At 36.1% G+C, this 23,909-nt stretch overlaps 1 protein-coding gene across 2 annotated transcripts in view; it reads right to left on the bottom strand.

Moving 5' to 3' along the window:
- Positions 1 to 23,909, bottom strand: part of adamtsl3 (ADAMTS-like 3) — a 159,059-nt gene that overhangs the window by 55,184 nt on the left and 79,966 nt on the right. For both annotated transcript variants that reach the window (XM_027161968.2, XM_047804894.1), the window contains exons 4-8: positions 18,318 to 18,445; positions 14,244 to 14,289; positions 11,091 to 11,327; positions 9,415 to 9,541; positions 3,656 to 3,730 (exon numbers count right to left, since the gene is read on the bottom strand). In XM_027161968.2, the coding sequence (XP_027017769.1) occupies positions 3,656 to 3,730; positions 9,415 to 9,541; positions 11,091 to 11,327; positions 14,244 to 14,289; positions 18,318 to 18,445 (613 nt within the window). The remainder of the gene's footprint in view (positions 1 to 3,655; positions 3,731 to 9,414; positions 9,542 to 11,090; positions 11,328 to 14,243; positions 14,290 to 18,317; positions 18,446 to 23,909) is intronic.

Raw genomic sequence — 23,909 nt, 5'->3', positions numbered from 1 at the left:
TGTGTGTGTGTGTGTGTGTGTGTGTGTGTGTGTGTGTGTGTGCGTGTGTGCGTGTGTGCGTGTGTGCATGTGTGCGTGTGTGCGTGTGTGTATAACAGCATGTTGAATAGCTTCTTTTTTTCATAAATCAGAAGAACCTGGGAATTACTTTCGCCTTTATGGTGGATTTTAAGGTGCCTTGTTGGTCTTTTTTAAATCTTTTTCAAAATAATGTTGGGCACAATTTCTAAGATAAAATGTTTCTTTTTCACATTACCTGAAAATTTTCATTTTAGAAATTGTGCCCAACATTATTTTCAGTGTCCATAAAAACAAGGCACAAAAGGCAGCCTCTGATTCAGTTTTATGCTAAGCTACATTCACGCCTATTGTTGGATGCGATTTTTTTCATCAGCTCATTTGCATATTGAATCTTATAGGCTTTTAGAAATTCTGATGTAATAACCCTTGCCAGTTCAACATGAACATGAAAGCAAAACTCCAAAAGTATGATCATTTTGCTTTCCTGTGAAAGGATTTAATCATAAAAGCACAATTTGCAACTAATCTAAAAAAGTTTAGCATGAATTATAACCCAAGATCATTTGCCTTTACATTCGCTGCAAGCAGGTGCTGCTGGAATAACAAGACGGAGATGTTTGGCTGCTCTCTGTCAGATCTGTTTTCAATCTGTCCCCACATCATAGAAAGAAAAAAAATAATCGAGCAAGAGATTTGTTTGTGTAAATCAATATGAAAAATAAGAGTCTGAGCACATTGTGGAGAAAGTTCCCACAAAAAAGTAAAAGTAACAACATTTCAAATCATGGTGTAATCATATTCAGGTGCTAGTCATAAAAGTAGTAAATCTCTCCTGTTGTCCATCTAGTGTATGTTTTCCTACTAATATATTGCTGCGTGTGTTTGTGGTAGGGTGCATCGGGCTGTTCCCAAAACATGGTTTCCATTTGGGAGCAATCGAATTGCTAACGTTTTTGCCATTATTTATGGTTGCACACACTCCACAAAGCAGGGTTTAAGGTTCTATACACGCAGTAAAGGGACGTTTATTGTCATATGCACTCAAACTCTCCACACAGCAGCAGACAGGGTCACACACGCGCTCACATGCTCAGCATATTAAGCCTTTCCCAAAACAAGCTTTCCATTAAATCCATTGCTAATGGAAATCTCTCTCAGCATGGTAACAGTAACCGTGGCCCCATCCACAGGAAATCTGATTATCCATCTCTAACCTGCTTCTGATAATATTTAGTTTCTCTGGAGTTCACAAACTTGACTGCTGTGCACTGTACCATTGGCAGTGTATGTGTTGTCTCTTTCCATTGTCTACCTTTTCGTCTCCAGTGGACATTTCCACATCTATATTGTGAGTCTCCTGGTAAATGATCTGTGAAAACACTTCTTTCTAAACTCTTACATACTGTATTCATTTCAGATGGTGAAAATGAAGGGGTTTTAACAAGGCAGGTAAATGTGTGTTTGTGTGTATTTGTGTGTGTTTGTGTGTGTTTGAGAATATGTGTCTCTCTGCCTATATGCATAAAGTATATACTTGTGCAATGACATGGGGGATGTTAAGTGGGCTAATGCTGGGGCTCAACAACTACAGGGACGTGCTCTGTGCTCTCACGGCGACCATTCATCGAGTGTGCAGTAACCATTTTCTCAGTCTACAATTTATCACAAACGATCTGATATTTCCAAGCATGTTTTAGAAACAGCCAGTAAAAGTCAGTAAATCGTCAGTAAAGCCAATAAATCGTGTTTCTATGTCTTTTTGTTTCTGTACAGAACAGTCACAATCTCATACGATACACAGCTCCCATGATTGTTTCCATGAGAAACCAGCATTTGGGGAATAGGCAGGGTGGGGATCTCTCTTGGTGAAAAATTGCGTAGGCCACAACACATATGAGCATGCGGCACAGGAAAAGGTGCAATGAAAAGGTCAGTGAGGTTTAGATTTTGCAAGGAGTCAGATGTGCAGTCAGACTTAAAATAATTAACAGCTGCAGTTGTATAAAAAAATAATAATAGACTTGTACGCAGCATAAATTCCCAGCATTTTCAACATAAAACCTCTTGGTGTACAAAGTACATTCTTAACAGGGATATATAATAGTATGTCATAATATATAATGTTTTATTTTGGGTGGGAAAGTAGTTCTGACTACTGATCAGAAGGATGTGAATTTTGAATCCCAGGTCCACCAATCTGCCACACCAGCACCCCTGAGCAAGGCCCTTAACCCTCAATTGCTTAGCTATATAAATGAGATACATGTAATTCTCTCACTCACTCATTTTCTACCGCTTTATCCGAACTACCTCAGGTCACGGGGAGCCTGTGCCTATCTCAGGCATCATCGGGCATCACGGCAGGATACACCCTGGACGGAGTGCCAACCCTTCGCAGGGCACACACACACTCTCATTCACTCACGTAATCACACACTACGGACAATTTTTCCAGAGATGCCAATCAACCAACCATGCATGTCTTTGGACCGGGGGAGGAAACCGGAGTACCCGGAGGAAACCCCCGAGGCACGGGGAGAACAATACATGTAATTCACTTTGGATAATTAACAAATGTATTAAGATTGATTACTTCGCAACTTTGTGGAAACTAACTCAACAACACCACCAGTGGTAATTAGAAGAATGCATGAAATCATATATGGAAGCAACACTAAGCCTGATTTCTTTCCAACCCAGACTGCTTCACTGATTCAGGCAACGTATTATTGGCTTCTGTGTCAGTTAATTACACAGATTGAAACACCCCTGGATATGATCTCTATCTGAGCAGTTTCCAGCCTGCTTCAGTGATGCCCCTGGAACATCCACCAGAAAATTAGAAAGTGTTGTTGAATTAGTTACCGGTGTAATGAAAGCGAATTGGTGGATTGTTTACACCATTACCCTAAATTCCCTGTAAGGAAGAAACGAATAGTTCATTTCCAATGTCTAATCAAAATAGAAATTTTAAACTGGTGTAATTTTATTGTTTTCTGGTTTCCATGAAAAAGCTTATTGTGTTTGGAGAAATCATGGCATGAATACTTGAAACATTTGTGTGTGCGTGTGAAACTCCAAACAAACTGTAACCCCAGCTCACGATCAAAGCACTATACCACTGTACCACTACGCAGTGTAGGATTAGTGTTAAGTGGAAATATTTTTCATTGATTCGGTCTTCACCTTGGATTGATGCTGATTGAATTTTTTTTAAAGTGGCAGTACACCAAGCATCCAATTTTCACTTAATCCTACACTTGGTCAATCAGCCAAGACAATATAATATGGCCAGTGTCTGAAGGCAAAAAAAAATTGGAAGTGATTCAGAAGACAATATTTGAACAGATGATGATTTTTTAAGGCGAGTGTGTTATTGCATACAGTTTGCACAATACCTTCCAACAATCACACTGCTCCATTTAAAAAATACAGAAGCAAACTCAAAATATCTAGGCTGATTTGCTATATATGGAATATCAAAAGTGCATTTTTGCTCTAAATAATAATTAATTTTGAGGTTCTTAATTATCCTTTCAACTTATAGACAGATCCAATGGCCAGATTAAGTTCTGCACTCTTTAGTGTAACAAAACTGCTAATGTAATAAATGAATATGAGCAAAGGAACTCACATATTACATCAGGACCCTTGGCTGTGAGTCTCAGGCCTCGGCTTCCTAGAGGAACTTCAACCACCGTCTTCAAAGCTTTAATAAGAGTGAAGAAACATGGTTAAAACATTAAAAGTCCTTTTTTTTTTTCAAACAAGAAACATGTGAACGCTGCAATCTTAAACATCACCTTCTGCGTGTCAAAGAAAACTGAGTCATGTCAATCATAACAACTGCTAACATTATTTTTCAAATTTCTGTGTAAGCAGTTTGCTGAATCTCAGATAGCATTCTGTGGAGAAACATGAATGAGTAATTCATTGGCAATGAATTAGTGAGTGTATGAATGAGTTACTGATTAACTTTTAAATGAGTCACATTGTTCGTGAGTATGTGAGAATGGAGATTGAATAAGTGAGTCAGTGAGTGAAAGACTGAATCAGTGGGTGAGTAAGTGGTTAACTCAGTAAGTGAATAAGTGAATCCAGTGGATGAGAAAGTGGGTGAGTGAATAAGTAAGAAAGTGAATCAGTGACTGAATGAGTGAATCAGAGGATGAGTCAATAAATGATTGAGTGAGCCAGTGAGTGAGTTAAAGAGTGAATGAGTGAGTCAGGGAGTCAATGAGTGAGTTTCTGATCATGTTTGACTTAGTTAGTGACTAAATTATTGATTGAACTGTCATGCCACTCTGCATACGCACTTCACAACTCAGACAGTCTTAGATTTTAATTCTAGACTGAAAACATATCTGTTTAGTCAGACATTGGTTGTTGATAGTGGACTGGATACTAGGTTCTTTATGTGTTCTCTGTCTTACATGCCTGTGTTCTTTCTCTCGGTTATAGTTATGCTGCCATATGTACAGTAAACATGCTGGAATCATGGTCTGCACTCTTTCAAAATGTACACCCTTTTAAATCAGTGTATGATAAGAGCATACCTTATAATCCTTTCCTCTCGCTTTTAAGCTGTGTTCCTGTATTCCTGATCCCTGATCCTTAACACACTTCTACACTATGGCTCTTATTTCCCCTCTGAACCTGATTCATCCTGATAATTTACACTATCCATACTCTGCAGAACAACTTATGCCCAAGTCTTGCACTTACTTTAGTAAATAATCTTACATTAATGCTGTATATATGAAACTACATGTTTATTCCTGTATAGATGCTTTGTGGCAAAGTCTTGAATAGAACAGGAAGTGATGCAGAAACCAGGCAGCTTGCAACAAAATCCGTGCCTTGTTAAGGCTTTTTATGCTAACTCTTACAGCTTTGGTGTGTAAGTACTTGAGTTTTCAATTGTTTATGCTGCCTGTTTAAGAGCTATTGTAAACTTTAGTGGTTTCCCTCTTTGAATCTATTACTCTGGGCCTCTGACTTAACCTCCATGCTCTCTTTGATTCATTCAAGCAATGCAAATTATTTACGTGTTGCTCATTTGTTTATCACTGATGAATGAGTGAGTTAGTTAATGGATGAATGAGTAAGTTAATGAGTAGAAATGTAAGTGACAAGAGAAATTCCGAAGACTCGTATGGGTGGATTTCCATGAACTATTTCTCCTTTTATGACACAACACATTTTATGTAGCTGTTAGATTTAATACCAGCCTAAATGATTTATTTACGGTGGAAGATTTGAACAGCTTCCAGTTTATTTACAATCCAATCTACTACTTGCCCAGTAAGCCCATTCATGATGACTGAGGAAAGCCCCTGTCATATGAGGGCTGAGGTTTCGCAAGAGACGCGTCATTATTAATGCATTTTAACAAGGAGGAAAGAGAAAATTTGCCCGGTCTGGCAGTGGCTACCACATCCAGAGGTGGAAGTGAGCCAGAGTCTTGGGTGCCCCTGAAAATAATCACTTCTGGAAAGTTCTGGAATTTAATGCATATTATAATGGAATAATATTTTGAAGCCTGGTCAATGGTGTGGGAAAAGTAATGTATGTTTTAAACGAAGCATGTTTTGAAAGTTGCCAGTCCAAAGTGGCGCCTTGGTTATTTTGTAAGAATAGATGATGGATTTTAAATTTGGTCAATTGCTTAAAATAAAATACCAGAAAGAATGTCCAGAGTATTAAAATCTCAAACATATATGGTACAAAATACAAATAATAGGAATTATTATTCTTTTATAATCATACTTAAAAAAACAATAATAATAATAATAATAAATAAATAAAAACATCAAAAAACACTTGTTTTTGAAATTTTTGTTTAAAGATATTTTGGATATATTCAGAGTTAATTCATGTGAGTCACTGCTCCACTCCACAAATAACTTTGCACCACATGCACTCTTAAGAAGCACATTCGTTAACACTGTTCCACAGTACTACTGTCGCTACAGTTACATGTGCAGGGCCCAGTATGCCGAAAATAGAGGCATGTCTTAGTTATTCTCCATTCTGTCCTTAATTTTTTAGCAAATTTGCTTTTTACATTTGCCAAAGTGAGGAGCAGTTTTAAATCTGTCTGAAGGTTTGACTTCACAATTTTTCGTGCTGAAATGTATTTTTCAGCTGTAAATACTAAAAAAATGAAAGCCTACATATAGTCCACAAAAAAGTTTTTATTTTCCACATGCAGGGCATTGGAGGAGACAGCTTAGTAAGAGACGTTGCTTATCTTAAGCATTGTACAGAGCCATAAGCACTGCAGATGTGCAGTTAATCAGCTTGCCCTTCAAGCCATGTACACATTGTGTAGCACATTATTTATTTTTGACTTGCTGATTTTTTATATTAAATGTGAAATAACACAAATGTGAGACACACATGTCCGACACACACGTTATAATTTTGCAACCTCAATTTAGTATCTCATGATTTCATTCTGCGCATGTATAAAATTCTAAGTGAATGGCATATTCATGCAGAAACATATTCATATATGTTCATATAACATAATAGCCTCCTATTAGATAGATATTCCATTAGATAGGAATATATATATATATATAATATTTTCTCTGTTCTGATATTTGATATAATCATTACCTGAATCTGCATGATTGTATACAGTGTGCTTGTGCCATATGATTATGGTTTAATAATTGCGTGAATACGAGTGCATAGGTGTTCCTAATAAAGAGCAATATTACCTATTATTTTTAGACTGTGTTAAAGACTTTGCATGTAGATGTTGAAATTTAGTTTAATGCTTCTGGCATATGTTAACAAAGGGATAAATGCACTGACATGTGAACACGTGAAGGTCAAATAAGTCAAAAATGAATACTAAAGCACAGACTGCTGCTGTGAATGTTATTCTGCACTCGTCTTTCAAGAATGCAGTAGAGAGCCAGCACATAGTGAAGGAATGAAACACAAGTGCCAGTGACTCGTTAGAAGCATTTTTACTACTTATTAATAATGTAAACGCAAGAACAACAAGCCGGCAAGATCCTGAATGCCAGCCAATGGGACAGCATATCCTGGAGAGAGAAAACTATCAGATTACTCAGGCTTACTGTGAAGTGCATAAAGGAAGCCTGGATGTAGTCGTGACGAGCGGTGAGTTATTAGCTAGACGCCATTTATTAGGGGGAGCTCAATGCTTTTGGATTAGGTTACGTTGCACTTTTAAAGAAAATAGCACGGCAGTCTAGAAATGCCAAATGGTCTACTACTTTTTAATCTGAGCACCCGGACACTTTGCTTGACGGGAAAAGGGGTTTTAGATGAGGAAAATAACTGCAGCATGATTGGGAAGATTAAATACAGATATTCAGGATTTTCCAAGAATAATACAAAACTGTCTTTCCACTGGAGAGCATCTGAGCCCATCTAATTTGTAGCGTGGCACTTTTTCTCTTAAATAAACTTTTAAGAGCAATTTGCGATATGTGTTTAAAAGTAACATTTGAGCTATGCTAGGGTTCAGTGCACTAGTCTAAATATTTACCCTACAGCTTCAGCGACACAGAATGGTGTGTATGAAGCATAAGATGTTCAGTGATTGGCTCTTTTTGGTTCTAGTGGAGCATTATTTCAAAGCATTATTAAATCATATTTTTATAAACCTTAATTAAGATAAACTGGGGTGCAGTCTCTGTTGGTCAAGAAGATGAACAATTCGTCAATTAAAATTGAAACAGCTCCAAATCTAATAAATCTAATAATACTCAATATCCTATTGAAATATTGGCAGTATCAAATGTATATGTCATACACCATACTGAGAATATAATGCCTGAAAAAAGAGATTAACACAAATTTTTGTTGATTATTGTAAGGTTAGCAGCTAAAATACCAGAATTGCTAGCACTCCACTGTTAACTCCCTTAACCCAGAATTCACTAACGCTATAGTTGGATTGAATCCTGCCTCACTTGTAAATAAATGTTTAAAAGTGGGCAGAAGGAAAGAACGGAGGTATGCCACTGTAATGCAATTCAAACAACTGCGACGACTAGCGAGGCCTTCCAATCATATCAAACGATTATCAAATATGTCTACAAAAGTCTAAAAGTCGGTGAACAAATCCAAGCTCTCATGATGCCAAGAAAGAAAGAATTACAGTAAGTGTAACAGATTATCATTGGCCTTTAAAAAAAAAAAAAACGCAACCCATTACTGCCTTCATACGGAATCGATAATTTTTACAAGCACCCGAAAATATCCCGTTTCCCAGCATGTGAAACAATATGTTCGTCTGGCTGAGCCGTAAAACCCAGTATGCAAATAAACCTGCCAATTCTTGCAAAAGAACAGAGATCCCGAAGAATGTATAACCAACCTTGGAATGTTCGCAAACCCTCTGCGCCCTTCAAAGAGCCCTTTATCCTTGACCTGGTATAAGGCCCTGATTAAAATAAGCACACTTCACTTAACTACCACAAAATCATAACGAGACACAAAGTCAATATTTTAAAATCGTGCCTGAACAGCTCCATCAAATAACCAAAGACATTCATGAAAATCTAGAGGCACTTCACTGCTGGAACAATCCAAAGTGCGTCTGACCAAATTCAGTATTAAACAAACTACTGTAAGAGGTAAGGTTGTATATTTGATGTATGTATCATATGGTTGCATTAAATCCAAACCCAGGTTCAGTTTTTGAAGATGTTTATTCTGTTTCGTTTTTTACCTACCAACATTCTCTATTTCATATCTAAGTTGGATACCTGTATTGCTCCTTGACCAAAAACAGCCGTGGCATTGTCAAGAGAGTATGAGTTCATAGCACGAACACTTTCTATTGTGCCGCTTGAGAGTTTTGTCCTGTTCCTAATGAAGTTATGTGACGGTATATTTGGAAGTGGGCACACATTAATTTACTTTGATGTACTTTAAAATAAATTGACCCCCCCAAAACACACACTTGCTCATTTATGCAGTTAACTTATCAATCAATCATGTGGCAGCAACACAATGCACGAAATCTTTCTGACACATGTTAAGAGATTTACTTGACAATTGAAGTGTGGAAAATTTATTCAAATCTTGATTCCATGATAAAATCACCACAGTTGTAAAGAGTGATTTTGTGAGTTACTGTATATGTCTTGGCAGCCCAAACAAACCTGGCTAATTCACATGCTCTTCACCAGTATCTGCATGCTACAATGTTTTAGACAGAGCGAGTTTGTATTTGACTGTTAAAGTGTGTGTATGTGTGTGTGTGTGTGTGTGTGTGTGTGTGTGTGTGTGTGTGTGTGTGTGTGTGTGTGTGTGTGTGTGTGTGAAAATATATGAATGCATTTTGATTCTGTAGAGTGTCTAAATAATGTTTTGAGTGCTTGAGTGTGTGTGAGCACATACGTTCCTCTAACGAGACATGTATCTGTGATTGGCCTCGGATCAGGCGGCAGCTCGAGCCATCTCCTCCACACACTCCACAGTTATCCGGCTTAGTGTTGCTGCCCAACTGTCTATCACAGCCCACTTCCTGCCAAATGGAGAGGAAAAAAAACAACAGGGCTCATTATGAAGAATAAGTTGTTTATTGTTAAATCAGTTTAAATTGTTTGGCTATCTCACACAAAATACTGGTTTTAAGCAGGTCATATAAAATTAATTGTGCTTAAATTCAAAAAGGCTAATGTGATTTTATAAGTTGATAAGTTGAAATCCTGAGTTATGTCTTACATCTTATGTCAAACATGCAGACACCACTAATACCTGAGAGCGAATATAAACTCACAATTTGATATGTAAAGTACATAAAGACTGATGCAGATTTTGTCTAATAAGTGCAAAAAGCCTTTTTTTTTACCTTTTAATCAACAGGTAGCTTAGTGTTTGAGCACACTGAGCATTCATGAGCAGTATTTCTCTATATATCAGTTTCTTTCTAGTCCTACAGTATACACATCTGCACAGTTCATCTGCACTATGAGAAATGCAGTTTCAACCACAAATTCTTGTTAAAATAAAAACCAGCTAATCACAGACTTATGTAAACATACGGTAGTCCTAGATACTTCAAAACATTCATATATTGTTTTTCTATTTTTTAGTTATGGACCATCAGTAAATTATGATATGGTGTCTGAGAGCAATAGTATGACACATGACTGTATGAAGTATGAAGGCACTATGCATGAGCCAAACAGGGTTTAAATATAGTTAGGTCTCATTTCAGAGCTGAATTCATGTAATAATGACCCTAACAGACTCTAATAGATTTGTTTGTAAATTAAGAGGAACACTTTTCCATGAAGCTTTGACACAGGAATTACTTACCTAAGTGTTTAAACATCAGCAATGCAAATTTTCCCCAAACCATCCATACTCTCTAAGGAACAGCTTTCTACATTGTATATTGAATCCATAATATGAAAGCTGGTATTTGCCTTTTGCAATGGTAAAAATAGTCAAAAGTTTTTCAACATTTATAAATACATAAAAAAGCAAGTTATTTACATGCAGTTTTATATATATAGATAGTATACTGGAAAAAGAGTGTCTGTGCCCACTGTAGCCTCAGATTCTTATTCTTGGCTGACAGAAGGGGACTCGAACTTTTGCTTTTGTAGCTCATCTGCCTCAATGTTCACAATTTGTTGTACTCTGAAATGCTTTTCTGCTCACCGCAATTGTAATGTGTGGTTATTTGTTTTGCTGTAGCTTTCCTGCCAACTTAAAGTAATCTGGCCAATCTGTTATCTCATCTGTCCCATCTGTCGCAACAACAAGGCAGTTTCAACCACTGAACTACCACTCACTGGATGTCTTTGTTTTATATACCATTCTGAGTGATCTTCAGATTTTGAAATATTCCAACCAGATTGTCTGGAACCATGCCTTGCCAAGTTCATTTTTTCACTTTCTGATGTTTGACTTGAACTTTCCCTGAAGCTCCTGACTTCATTCCCTGTTCCTCCATTGCACTGCTGTCACATGGTGGCTATCTAGGAAATTTCCCTAGACACCCACTTCATACTAAATATGTTTTACTCACAGAGTACTGATTAGAACAGATGATGTGACCTCACCTGACATATACCATTAATACACATATCCAGAGAATCTGCTTTACACCGGGTGCCATCCAGCACTTTCGGTGCCAGTTCCACCACTAAGCTCTTCCCTCGAGCCTGGCACTTGAGGGCACAAGGAGAGATCGGGTCATAGCTCACTGGAATCCACTCATATGCCTGTCCCTGGTATTTGATGTCATTGTGGGCAGAGCACTGCTGAGCTCTGAAGTCCCCTGACTCAGCAGGACAGTCCTAATCAGAGAAACAAACACGTTAGTTTTCTTAAATACACTCTTTTTTATCAGAGCACACAACAAATATAGTCAGACATCAATGTTCCCATTCCTTAAAATGGAAACATAGGCTTTATAGTTTATCTTGATAATATCTTGATAGCAAATCCTGGAAAATGTTTATATGAATATATGTGGTTATATATATAGGAGTCAGGGAAAAGTAAATCTTTTGGAATGGACAAATGTATAGAAAAAGTTTACTGTAAAGTACGAGTACAGTTTCAACATTAAAATTGGCAAAACATAAACTGGAGTGAAAGTAAAACATTATCTACATTTTAAAATGCAACAATGAAAAGTATTCAAGAGTAAAAAGGAGATATTTGGAACTGAAAACAGCTGACAAGGTCAACTTTTCTGATCATGTCTAATATGGTATGCAATCATATGGGAAAATTTGATTTTGAAATTTGATTTTAGTAAATTTTTAATAAATCTTCTCGATTGAAAGGTAACTCAGAGAAGCAACAAGACTAGCTAAACTATCTAATTTACCATCCTTCAACTAAACAAACACACTACTTCAGCTTTGAATGCTGAATTTTAAAGTTTAAAGTTGAAATTTGTGCGTTTTGAAATTATTAATTTGGAAGTTATAATGAAAATGTTAGGAGTATTTATCATCTCTTTTAATTTTACTTGGGTACGAACAGTGACAGTGCAATTCCTCTGCCCTTGTTCTTTAATAAAAACATCATTTACTAAACCATTTTTGTCAAAGAATTGTCCTTGCTCATTATTCCCAATCCTTTTTGTTCAACATTTACACCATTTTATTAAGCTATAAAATCACAATTTGCACAAATACTGGAGCTAACAGTTTTGTGAAAAGCTACAGACTTTTACAAAAATGTTAATGTAAGACACATTTGCAGTTGCATCAAGATATGTTTTATACTGAGCCTCCTGATGTACATGTATCTAGCCCAAGATTGAGAAATTAGGAACTTGGTTATAAATGGAAGGTTCTGTCACACACCTTCTTTCTTTCTTTTCACACTCAGGGGCTGTGTGTCATTCCTAAATCTGCCAGTGTTAACAGTGAATAAGTGATGTGTTAGACACAGGCAGCTGGATACAGCCTAGTCTTTATTTAGGCTTCAACACGAATCTACTTTGTAACCCACGACACAGGACAGATCATACTTCCTCTCCATTGTGTTATGCTACCCTATGATTCAAAAATACTTAAAAAGGTGGCTTGATATGTCTTAACAGAGCATGCGTTAACATTTACAGTAAACTCCCTGGTTGGTAGCTGTCTATGATTGACTAATTGGTCTCAATCAAACTGGCAAAAAAGCCACAAAAAACAGACGTATTTTTAAATGGTAACTTTGAACATAATGACGCTTTTAGCTGCATCAATAAATGATTATCATCTAAAATTATATATGAGTGTGAGAGCAGTTGTGACTGAAAATATTTATGTTCATAGTAACACACAGTAAATTCAATTAAACATACTCTAGAAGAAAGAAAACTAATGAAGCATGAATACAATTGGATGGTGCTGGATTACTTTCATAACCTACATTGATTATTATTATTATTATTATTATTATTATTATTATTATTATTATTATTATTATTATTATTATTATTATTATTAATCTATTAAAGCTTTGAACCAGTGTTCAGTAGTCTTTTAGTGTTAAAACATATTTGATTTAGTTTATCTCTATGGGTTCATTAATACTTAATCTACCAGATATGTACTAGCTTGTATTTAATGGGTTTGGAAGGAAGGATTTCAGGAAGTCTGGATCAAAATATTTCACACTTGTAAAAATAAAGAAATTTAGAGACAGTGATTGACAGAGTGATGAGAATCTGAAAAAGAAATGATATTCATGCACCTAAGAAACCGAGCCTAGAGCTAACAAAAATATGCTGTTAATAATCTTTGACACACAAAGACCCGTTCTTAAGATCCACATTTTAACACCATCAGTTTGAATATTATGCAGTGACTGTTTTTGACCTGGCAACCACAAAACCATTCAAAACCACTTCAATGGTGGAAAAAGAGGCTGCTGATTAAAATGGATGGAAAAGGGACAGATGGCTTCTTGCGTGTTGATGGAGAGATGGAGGCTGGCTACACAAGAGACAAAGATGGAAAAGAAACGTTTTCCATCTAAACCTATCTTTGAAAAAGATGAAGCAGGGGACTTTACCATATGCTAGACCACAAGTTATATATTTTTTTAAAAGGACAGGAAAATGAAAGACGTTTCTATTTTTGGTTTGCTTATAGGGGACATACGATACTGTAGCAAAAGAGAAGAGTTTAACTTCTATAGCTGATACCTTCTATAGACTATAACAGAGCCACTGGGAGTTCTCTTTCCCATTAAAAATAACATCATTGTGAAAAATGGCATTAATAATTTGATCAAATTATTTATATTGTACAATTTTAAGACACCATTTAAATGTAAACAAATGTGTTAACTCTTTAGTACCATAGACCAGATTTTCCAAAAGTCTTATACTTTGTACTGTTAACGAGACATGCCCACAGATTTTATGTAACATGGATCATCATGTTTAACACAAATATACTGTATGGAGATTGTGTCAGCTCAAGTTAACAAAATCTGAAATCCAGGTAAATTTTCCACGATTCTCACTCATGTTGTTATAGCTTATAATATAATTTGCAATACAAATACATTTGTGTTAAATAGACTAGGCATGCCAAAAAAAAGCAGGTTTACTGCTGGCCGCAGACTTCTGGACCCCACTGTTGGTACTCACAAACTGAATGTGATGAGCAAACTGTATGTATAATGGGTGTGTTGAACAGGTGGTCACAAACTTTTGTCAATATAGTGCATGTGTTTTAGTGTGTCTAATATGGACTTACTGTGTTGCTGCAAGTCCTATAACGGATATTTCTTCCTTCACAATTCCTGCAGAGCAAAATAAATAAATAACATGACTTGTAAATATTCTGTTAAAAGGAATACACAAGACACTCAAAAATAAATAAATAATAAATAAACAAACAAACAAACAGACAGACAAACAATGTTTTATATTCATTACAGTCATTGAGCAAAGCATTTACACTACATGTATGTTGAGGGGAAAATATTAGGACAATTATTGTACTGCTCTAGAATTTTCACTGAAGCAAAAGACAAGCTATTAGCATTTAGTTACATCTCCTGATTTATCGTCACACTTGTTTTTAACCAGCAATGTGCTTCTTTAAACATGCAAAGGGATGCTAACACTGTACTGCAAAGCTTCATTTCTAAAATAATCGTACAGTATATTGAATAACGTGATCCTAATATAAAACTGCTGGGTAAACGGGCCAAATAAAATGAAACCGTTCTCATTAACTCTCCATCGATGCCCCTCAAAGTTGTCAGTGAAGTGTTAAAAAAGGAACGTAGAGAATGTGGTGAAAGACTCAAACTATATGCAAAGCCACATCGAAAATTTTCACAGTAAAAAAATAACTCTGGAATGAGACAAGCTCAAGCACACATCTTTTTGAATGCAATATGTTTAAGCTAATATTAAATGACTCACAATTTTCAAGAACTGCACATTATATGTTGTTTATAAGTTAAGATATAAAACAATAAGGTTTTGAATAAAGATGGATTAAGCAGCTGCACCTATCTGGGTTGGTGGAGTTCTGGGAAATAAAAACAACATGAGACATCTGCATCTCATAAGAAACTTAAAACTTCTGCAAAGAATACATCTTTGCACACAGGAGGTGTTCAATTATAATACACACGTTCCAATCTGACAGTAGCAGGCAACAAACACTCTCTTAATGAGACCCAAAACACAGTCTAATCGGAATTGTTGATTCGGAGGCACATCTGGGCCAATTAGCTTCCTCCACTGAAACTAGCTGAGTACAAATGATGCATGTCTTTCAGCTGAACTGTAAAAGATGGAGTGCTAATGTTTTTGACCTGAGGTTTCGGAACAGTGGAAAAACGCTGAAATGTTATTCTAGAAAATAGAGAAGTAGTCTTATGAATGCCAGTATTGTTAATATATACGTTAATATATTGCAGTTAGCCTCAGCAACACAATGTATACAATTTGAAAAATGAACTCCTCATAATGGTTGAAAAACCTCTACCCATCTATCCTATTCATTGATACTGAGATCAGATGATATCCTCATTCACTGAGCTCCAGTAATCACTTTATTCTGGTTAGGGTTGTGGTGGATCTTTGGACCACTGTGTGCACAGCAGGGATACACACTGGATGGTGTGCCAGGTCACAGGACATACTACAGAAAATTTAGAGTAGCCAATCCATGTACTAGTGTTGCTGGAAATTATCCTCACAGAAGCAGAGACATCATTTAAAATTCAACTTTGGCAGGAGCCTAAGCTCAGTTCAAATATGTGCTATTGTTTTAAACAATATGTTCAAAAATCTAATTAATTCAAAAATCGAAATATATTTGTATAGTGCTTTTAAACAATGGAAATTGTCTCAGAGCAGCTTTACAGAACATACGATTATAGATAATATTATACAAAGATTAATATAATACAAAAATTCAAGATTAATATTAGACTTATATTTAAATGTGTTTGTATTTATAATAACCCCTAAAGTTATGCACCAAGTCAATAGCGAGTGATAGATTTCAACTGAGGGTGCTGTGGCTTCTCCTCTGGAGGTTTGATTCCAGTCTCTACCCTGTGTGTGTGGAGCTTGCATGGTCAGCTTGTACTTCTGGGTTACCTTCGCATACTCCAGTTTCCTCCCATAATTACATATGTTGTAGGCTGATTGACATCTACAGTATAAATTGAAAGAAATTTTCAATATTAGTATAGACATTATTATATAAGTTATATAATTTTATTTCTATATTTCTGTAAAGCTTCTTTGAGACATTGTGAATTGTTAAAAGCGCTCTATAAATAAATTGAAATATTCAAGTTGATAACAGTAACTCCACTTTGCGTTGGGAATTACTGGACTACTCTCACGGGTGCATTTCATATAACATCATACTACATTGTGATTTGTTCCTAACCTAAATGATTAGCTATAAACAGTCGATGGATGTAGACTGTACAATTAGTTATGTGTTAGCATACCTTCTTCATTCAATTAATAAAATATCGTAGAGAAGAGCGTTAATAAAATAAGAATAAGAGTCCATGATTTTACAAAATCCAGTGTTTCAAATACAAACAGTTCTTGAAGTGCACTAAGACCTTTGGTTTAGGTTAATATAAAAAAAAAAAGAAATTTGATCATTTTGTGCATAATTTGATCCATACAGTGAGAAATTACATTTTTCCCAATAAAGACATTGTATGTTATCGCAATTTAGCATGCGAGCAAAAAAAAAAAAAAAATTATAAGAATGAAACCTCTTTCATTATTTCTGGGGATTCAGCAAGTTTTAATGAGTTTTCCCCACAATGCATTGTAAATTATGCACAGCATTTCTGATAGTGCTGGATTCTCTATCATCAAATGAGCACTTGAATGCATAATTAACAATGTCTATTTTCACAGCCCAGAGAGCACACAAGCAGAAGTTGGAAAGAAAGGAAGTGAAAAGGAAACATCAAGTAGGAGAGAAATTCTGGAAATGGCACACCGCTTTCCCCTCTCTCACGTCAACCTTAACTGAGACGGCTCTGACGGTTCTGTCTCTAGTACTGTGCATTTCACTTTACTTCAATTACCTGTTGATGGGCAAATAGACTGAGATGAGATAAATTAATAAAAGACTCAGGGATAATAAATTAAATAATAAATATCTTTAAAAAAATATAGGAAGTGTTGCCAGGTACGACTATACACCTTCTGGTTTATGCAGTTATCCAATCAGCAAAAAGTGGCAGCAGCACAATGCAGGAAATCAGGTATTTAGCTTATGTACACATCAAACATCAGAATGGGGACAAAATGTGACACACACAGACACACACACAATAGAAGGATGAACATCACTTATTGTGATAGAAATGCAATTGGCTTAAATTGAAAAACCAAAATACAATTTGTACCAAGGTTAATTGTATTTAAAAAAAAAACCAAAACTGATTTAGCAACACTATTAATTTGGTGTTCAATGGGTAATATTAAACCTGAATGAGTCTTACAGGGCTGGATGTGATTTCTTATCAGAAAGCATCTAGGGAATTGTGGCAAGAACAAGCAAGCAATGTTATCCCTATGGGCTTTCTATCTGTTATTAACTAGATTAGAACAAAAAAAGTTTTTGATTAAACTGTGTATTCTACCCACTGGATTCCCACCAACCATTAAGCCAAAATTTCTCGCTTTCTCACTATCTCCAGACACAAATACCTGATATAATCCTACATAAACATTTATAAAATCTTATTCCAACAGGCTTTAGTCAAAGATGACATTTCAAGTCAGGCTGAATAAGTTTTTGTTGACATAACATTTTCTGGGTTGACTTATTATAGAACCTCAGCACAGCTGACTATAGCTCAGTGCACTTCCTCTGATATAAAGGTGATGTGATATGTCAAACCGAAAATCCCCCAGAAAAACTTGGTCACAGATGTATGGGTTACAGAGCTATGCCTGACTCATTACAGTGTCCTATCTTTGTATTAGTTATACATATATAAATGTATTAAATATCTTTAAAAATGGTAATTTCACATTATTTAAGGACTGGTGATCAGAAAACCCTTGGCTAGAAAGCCAGCTTTAAAAGTGCTACCACAACCCAACACAACCAATAACACAAATGTATACTATATTAATCAAATAGTTGCTGGACAAATTTATTCAGCATGACTCATGATAGGAATTATGTGGACCTGAGCCAATAGAGGAAGCTATATTATCCATAGACTAGCTATTAACGTCAATCTTTTTGGATGCATCAAAAATAAAATGAATCTGTAGAAGATTGTAGATATGTGTAAGTCATGGGAAAATTACTAACCCTCCATTGAGACATCTCCGTAAAGAGTAAGAGGCTCCTCCGCCACAGGTGCGAGAGCAATCGCTCCACGTTCCCCAAGCATCCCAACCACTGTCCCTCTCCTCATCAGAGCGTGTGGTTCTTGATGTCTAAAACACACACACACACACACACACACACAGACAGACACACACACACACACACACACACACACACACACACACACACACACAGAGTTTCATTCCAAATCCCATCCAAAGACATTCCTAACCCTGATTATGCAATTAAAACCCACATGACTTCCATCCTATCCGTAAAAACCGGGAACAAAGATAAAACAAAGATGAATAAAAAAGTTTGAAAAAATAAGAATCAGAGAGGTTTATCTAGACAAAAATTAGGCCAGGCTCAATTTCAAGAAATCCAAATGCCTCGAAGTGAATGAGAACAAATAAATTCTTTCAACATTATTTCACAGTACAGTATGTAGCGCTCACAAACTCCATGAGCTTTGCATCTAAAGAAAGGTCTCAAGCACCTTAGAAATACACATGGATTTCCTGTGCTGCACGCACGAAGGAAATTGAGCTGTGAGGGTGCTTGAGGTCAGAGAGAAGTTTTACAGACACATTTCACACAGTAGGAGGGAGAGAGAAAAAATAATAATAGTATGCATATTTTGAATGTCACACCCCTTTTGTGCCCCCTCGCCGAGTCAGAAAAGCAGCCTCTACTGAAATACAGCAAAATATGGAACTGGCAGAGAAAAATAAAAATAGATCGCTAGACCCAGATCATTACTTGTACAACACTGTGTATGTATGGCATATGGAATGGCAGTCATTTTAAGAAGATATGTATTTAAATCTCTCAGATCTAAATTTTGTCAGACGACACCTCTTTTATTTGATTCAGAAAATACCTTGGGGGGAAAAAAAACCTGCTCAGGCTTTCTGCCCAGTGTATCATTTTTACTACTAATTTTTTTCTAGGCATGACTGGTGTTTCTAATAGTATATTGCATGGCTCTAAGGCTGACCGCTATTCTTGGCGGCGACCGACAGTGAAACAGTAACCGATATCCAGTGGACAGTGTGCTCAGTAGCCTCTTGTCTATTATCATCAAATGACAGTGCTCTAGCTGAAGACCCATTCTACCATCAGCCATATGAATTCAGAACTAATTAGCAACTTGTGCTTTAGATGTGTAATCACCTTTGTGTTCTGGGCTGCTACAGTGGCACCAGTGTGATACTCACTACATCCCACATAGCTCCTTAGCTCACTGTTGTGATCTTAGAAACCATATTCCACAGAAATATAATTTTTTTCAGACATTGTTTTCATCTCATACAGAACAATGTGATCATTAAATGCTTCCTGGGCCTGTGCGCCAAAGACCTGTCTAGGTACTATTGGCAGCTGCTGCAGCCTGTTTTTACTAACCAAACTGGTTAATGTAGAAAAAAATAATCTCCCGGTCTGCATTAACAATTCTTCACCCTGCTGCAATGACTCCTGTAGCTTTTGTAATCGGTATGATCTCTTGCATCGCTTGCTATGGGGATTATTTCCTTGAGGACTAGTAGTAAGTGTGTTACTACCACACTGTCAGGAAAAAGCACCCTGATAGTCTGGAACAAAGTGATATTTTCTGATTTGAATATCAGGAATAAAAGCGTGCCCATAGCGTAAAAGATAAGCTTACCAAGCACACATATACTATTCATCCAATTCAATTTACGGTAGTGTAGCTACAGTACTATTTTTATCCACATAATATTTGCTCCTTAAGATAAACAATGGCTCCCCTCTGAGAGACATCTTTAAAAATAAATAAATAAATAATTATATTGTGCAAGGAAAATCAAACATGCCTCTGTTATGGTCAATATCATCTGTTTTAGTTATATTGTTCATCCATTTATAATTGCTCAGTACACATGCTTAACTCTGAATATGTCCTATTGTGTGCAAGAATATAGTGCGATTTGAAACATAAAAAGTGCATGGAAAGGTTTTGTTTTGGCTTCCTGTGATGATTTGTTTCATCTCTGGCTCTGTCTTGGCTGCACCCATGTCAGCTGTTTGTTGCAAAGTCTCACCCATTTTTTTGCAAGCTGTTATTCCAATCAAAGCATAAACATTGTACAGTTCAATTTATAATGACAATTAACATGGCTTAAATAAAATCAATTTGACCAGATCTGAAGGAGATCCCCTCCGAACTGAATGCAAGCTAGGCTTTCCTCATATCATATGGTGGTATCCCATTTTACTCGCCTGTACCTTTCAAACGTCTCAACGGCTCCTTTTTCTGCTGTATGAGCCAAAGCATTCAGTATAACTAAGGAATTTAAAAAATAGATCTTGTACACTCCTGTACACTCAGGAGGGAGGTGAGTGTTTCCTGTAATGTCATTCTCCACACACCACCCTATTGGGTTTTAAGAGCCGAACTGATCCACAAACTCTTGCAACATATTGTTTCTGGACAGTACATCCAGAAGAGCTGAACTCCAGATCTCTCCTCTGAGTAAAAAACACTCATTTATTCCCTGACATTATTTATAATTCACATAATTCACCTTTCAACAAGTTCCGACACCCCCGCCTAAGAGCTAATGCCCCCAAATCCACAGCCTTGAACATGAGCTGGGCTTTCCCTGAGTTTATTATCCACTTGAAGTCCCATACATTGTTATTCCACTTACTCATGAAGACATTTCCTTAAAAATATCCTGAGGGCTCAAAGGAACTTTCTTACTCCATCATGAGCCGTATATCTAAAATAAATAAATAAATAAATAAATAAATAAATAAATAAATAAATAAATAAAAGGAAAGATCTCGAAGCTTCCAGAACACACAGGGGGCAGGTGAGTTTGTCCTGGACCTAAAAGCTGACCAGATGGAGGACATTTGGCTCTGTAGTGCAGTGTGAGATCAGAAAGCAATTCTACATTTCCATAGAGAAATAAGGGATGATAAAATGATGGAAAATAAGAATCAGTGACAGAACAACACAGACTTAAATTCTGCACTCTGGATTGGAACAGTGCATGAAAACTGATTTACTGTATTTAACATCTTTTGCTAATTACACTTTCACTTCATTTACTCATGAGTCTTTTATTCAAAGCTGCCAATAATGCAGAATCACTATGCAAGCAATTGTGGGTTTAGGGTTTTGCCCAAAGGCCCAAATCTAGCTGTTGTGGGATTTTCCTGTTACCACTAATTGGCTAATCTCCCTAAAACCATGGCCTTGAAAATAAGCTTAGCTTTTTCACTGTTACCAAATACAAATCCCATATGTTGTTATTCCATTCACAGAATTTATACATGTATACAACTCTCTACAATATCTAAATATAACTATAACTTTCTTTCTCCTTCAAGCCATACAGCAATTTAAAGATTTTTATTCAAGGCAAAAAAAAGAATGTTCTGACATAGCTGTTACAATTGGTCTATGCATCTAGCTCCTTGAGGATGAGTGACCTTAAAGTGCAGGATTAAGTAGATGAATTTATGTTGTCTCTAACCTTGTCCTCCATTGAATTGAATGTTCTGTAAAGTTTAAGCTGTTCTTTATTTCACAAAAATATCGCAACGCAGCTTTTTGATCTGATTATCGGGAATTGAAGATATTAAGATACATTCTGGAATAGTTTACAAAAAATACATAGATTTTCTCTCCTCTACATTTCTTACTGAAACAACTGCAGTATACAGAATACATGGAATAGGCTTCAGGATAGTGTGTGCTCTCCAGCACTACACATATGTTGGCCGTGTGTGTCTTGATTCCAGAAGTTGGACAGCCATGTTGGAAATTCAAAAGCTTGTTCTACAGCAGCTCAGATTAAAGAGTCTATCAGCAGCTGCCAATGAAAACATACTGTTCTTCAAGACATGGGTTCAAACCATGGAACGGCTTCTCAGCTGGCAAACTCGTACTCAGAAAAGCCTTTTTCTGCTGGCTTAACAATTCTCAGTGTATATTATATATATATATATATATATATATATATATATATATATATATATATATATATATATATATAGATAGATAGATATAGATATAGATATAGATATAGATATAGATAGATAGATAGATAGATAGATAGATAGATAGAGAGAGAGAGAGAGAGAGAGAGAGAGAGAGAGAGAGAGAGAGGCAGGCAGACTGACAGACAGAAAGAGAGAGGCAGACAGACAGAAAGAGCGCCACATGCTCATTCACACTCGGGGACAATTTACTGCCATGTTTTTAGGCAGAGGGATTAAACTGCTTAGATGCTTTGACTTCCTGGCATTCTGTAATGAGTAAGGTAGAATCTGCATGGGTGGCACTGAACACTTACACCTACAAAGTCCAAACTCTATTTTAGCAAAAAAACACCACATTATTCACCTCTGAGCAGCAGTAACTGTAGCTAGCAAACTTTTCTCTACACCCCTTTGAAACCAAGCTGGGTTCCGCTCAAAATATTTGCTGGAAGCTGACAGCTAGTTTCATTGTAAAATTCTTATTTCCAGTATCTTAATTAATCTTTTCCATTGTGCAATATTCTGCTAATGAATGCACTGCTGGCCAATATAGTGGAGCATTTAATCCCATTATTTATGGACTAACATGGATCAGTTAAATATTTAAAATAGGGTTCTTCATGTTACTGACTGTTTTTGGATTCAAATACCAATCCATCTGTCTAGTGTTAGAGAAAAGTAAGAGTGGGTATTTAAGCTGTTCTGTTTGAAAACCGCTGATTACAGTTCTGCTGTAGTGTCAGTTGTGAAGCTATAAAATTAGAGAAAAAGTAACATGGTTTGTTTGTCTTATCATCCAATATATACTTACTGTAAAGTCAATATATAGTTATACTGACTGATGATTTTCATTCTTTATTCTGTGATTAAACATTTCTCTCCCGATGTGCATGGTATCTTCTCACTCTGCAACCATAAACTGAATGGTTTTATGAGGATGAAAATGGATGTAAATCTTATGCTCTGACCTTCACAGTTACCAGCCCAATACCTATGGGAGATTCCTGACTTTCCAGTTAGCGCTCTCCTCTATCATCATAATCATCATCATCATCATCATCATCATCATCATCATCATCATCATCATCATCATCATCATCATCATCATCATTTTCACCGCAAAAGCTAGAGGAATATCTTTTGGAAGTTTGCTGTTTATCATTTAAATATAGTTTGAGAGACCTGTCAAAAAAAAAATCGAATTTTATTTGTCAAATACACATACATACTGTACAGAGTACGATATGCGGTGAAATGCATTTTGCATCTGTCTGGTACAGTATTCAAGCATAAAAGGAATGCAATTAGGGATAAAATATAAACCCAAAAGGAGATAAATAAATAAAAAGTATGTAAAAAATATATAAAAATATAAAATATATGTGAAAAATAATGTACATACATAAATGCATATGGTTGTAGCATTTAGTCTATGGCACAGCTAATTTTGTTGACTCACAGTGGCTCAACACTTATTAAAACACTGTGTTATATTTTTCTTTAATTTGTCACCAATCTAAAGGTGAACAGTAATATTTAGAACTACAATAAAAAAAA

This window comes from Tachysurus fulvidraco, chromosome 2, assembly GCF_022655615.1.
Source record: "Tachysurus fulvidraco isolate hzauxx_2018 chromosome 2, HZAU_PFXX_2.0, whole genome shotgun sequence".
NCBI lineage: Eukaryota > Metazoa > Chordata > Actinopteri > Siluriformes > Bagridae > Tachysurus > Tachysurus fulvidraco.
This window is presented reverse-complemented; position numbering and strand designations above follow the sequence as displayed.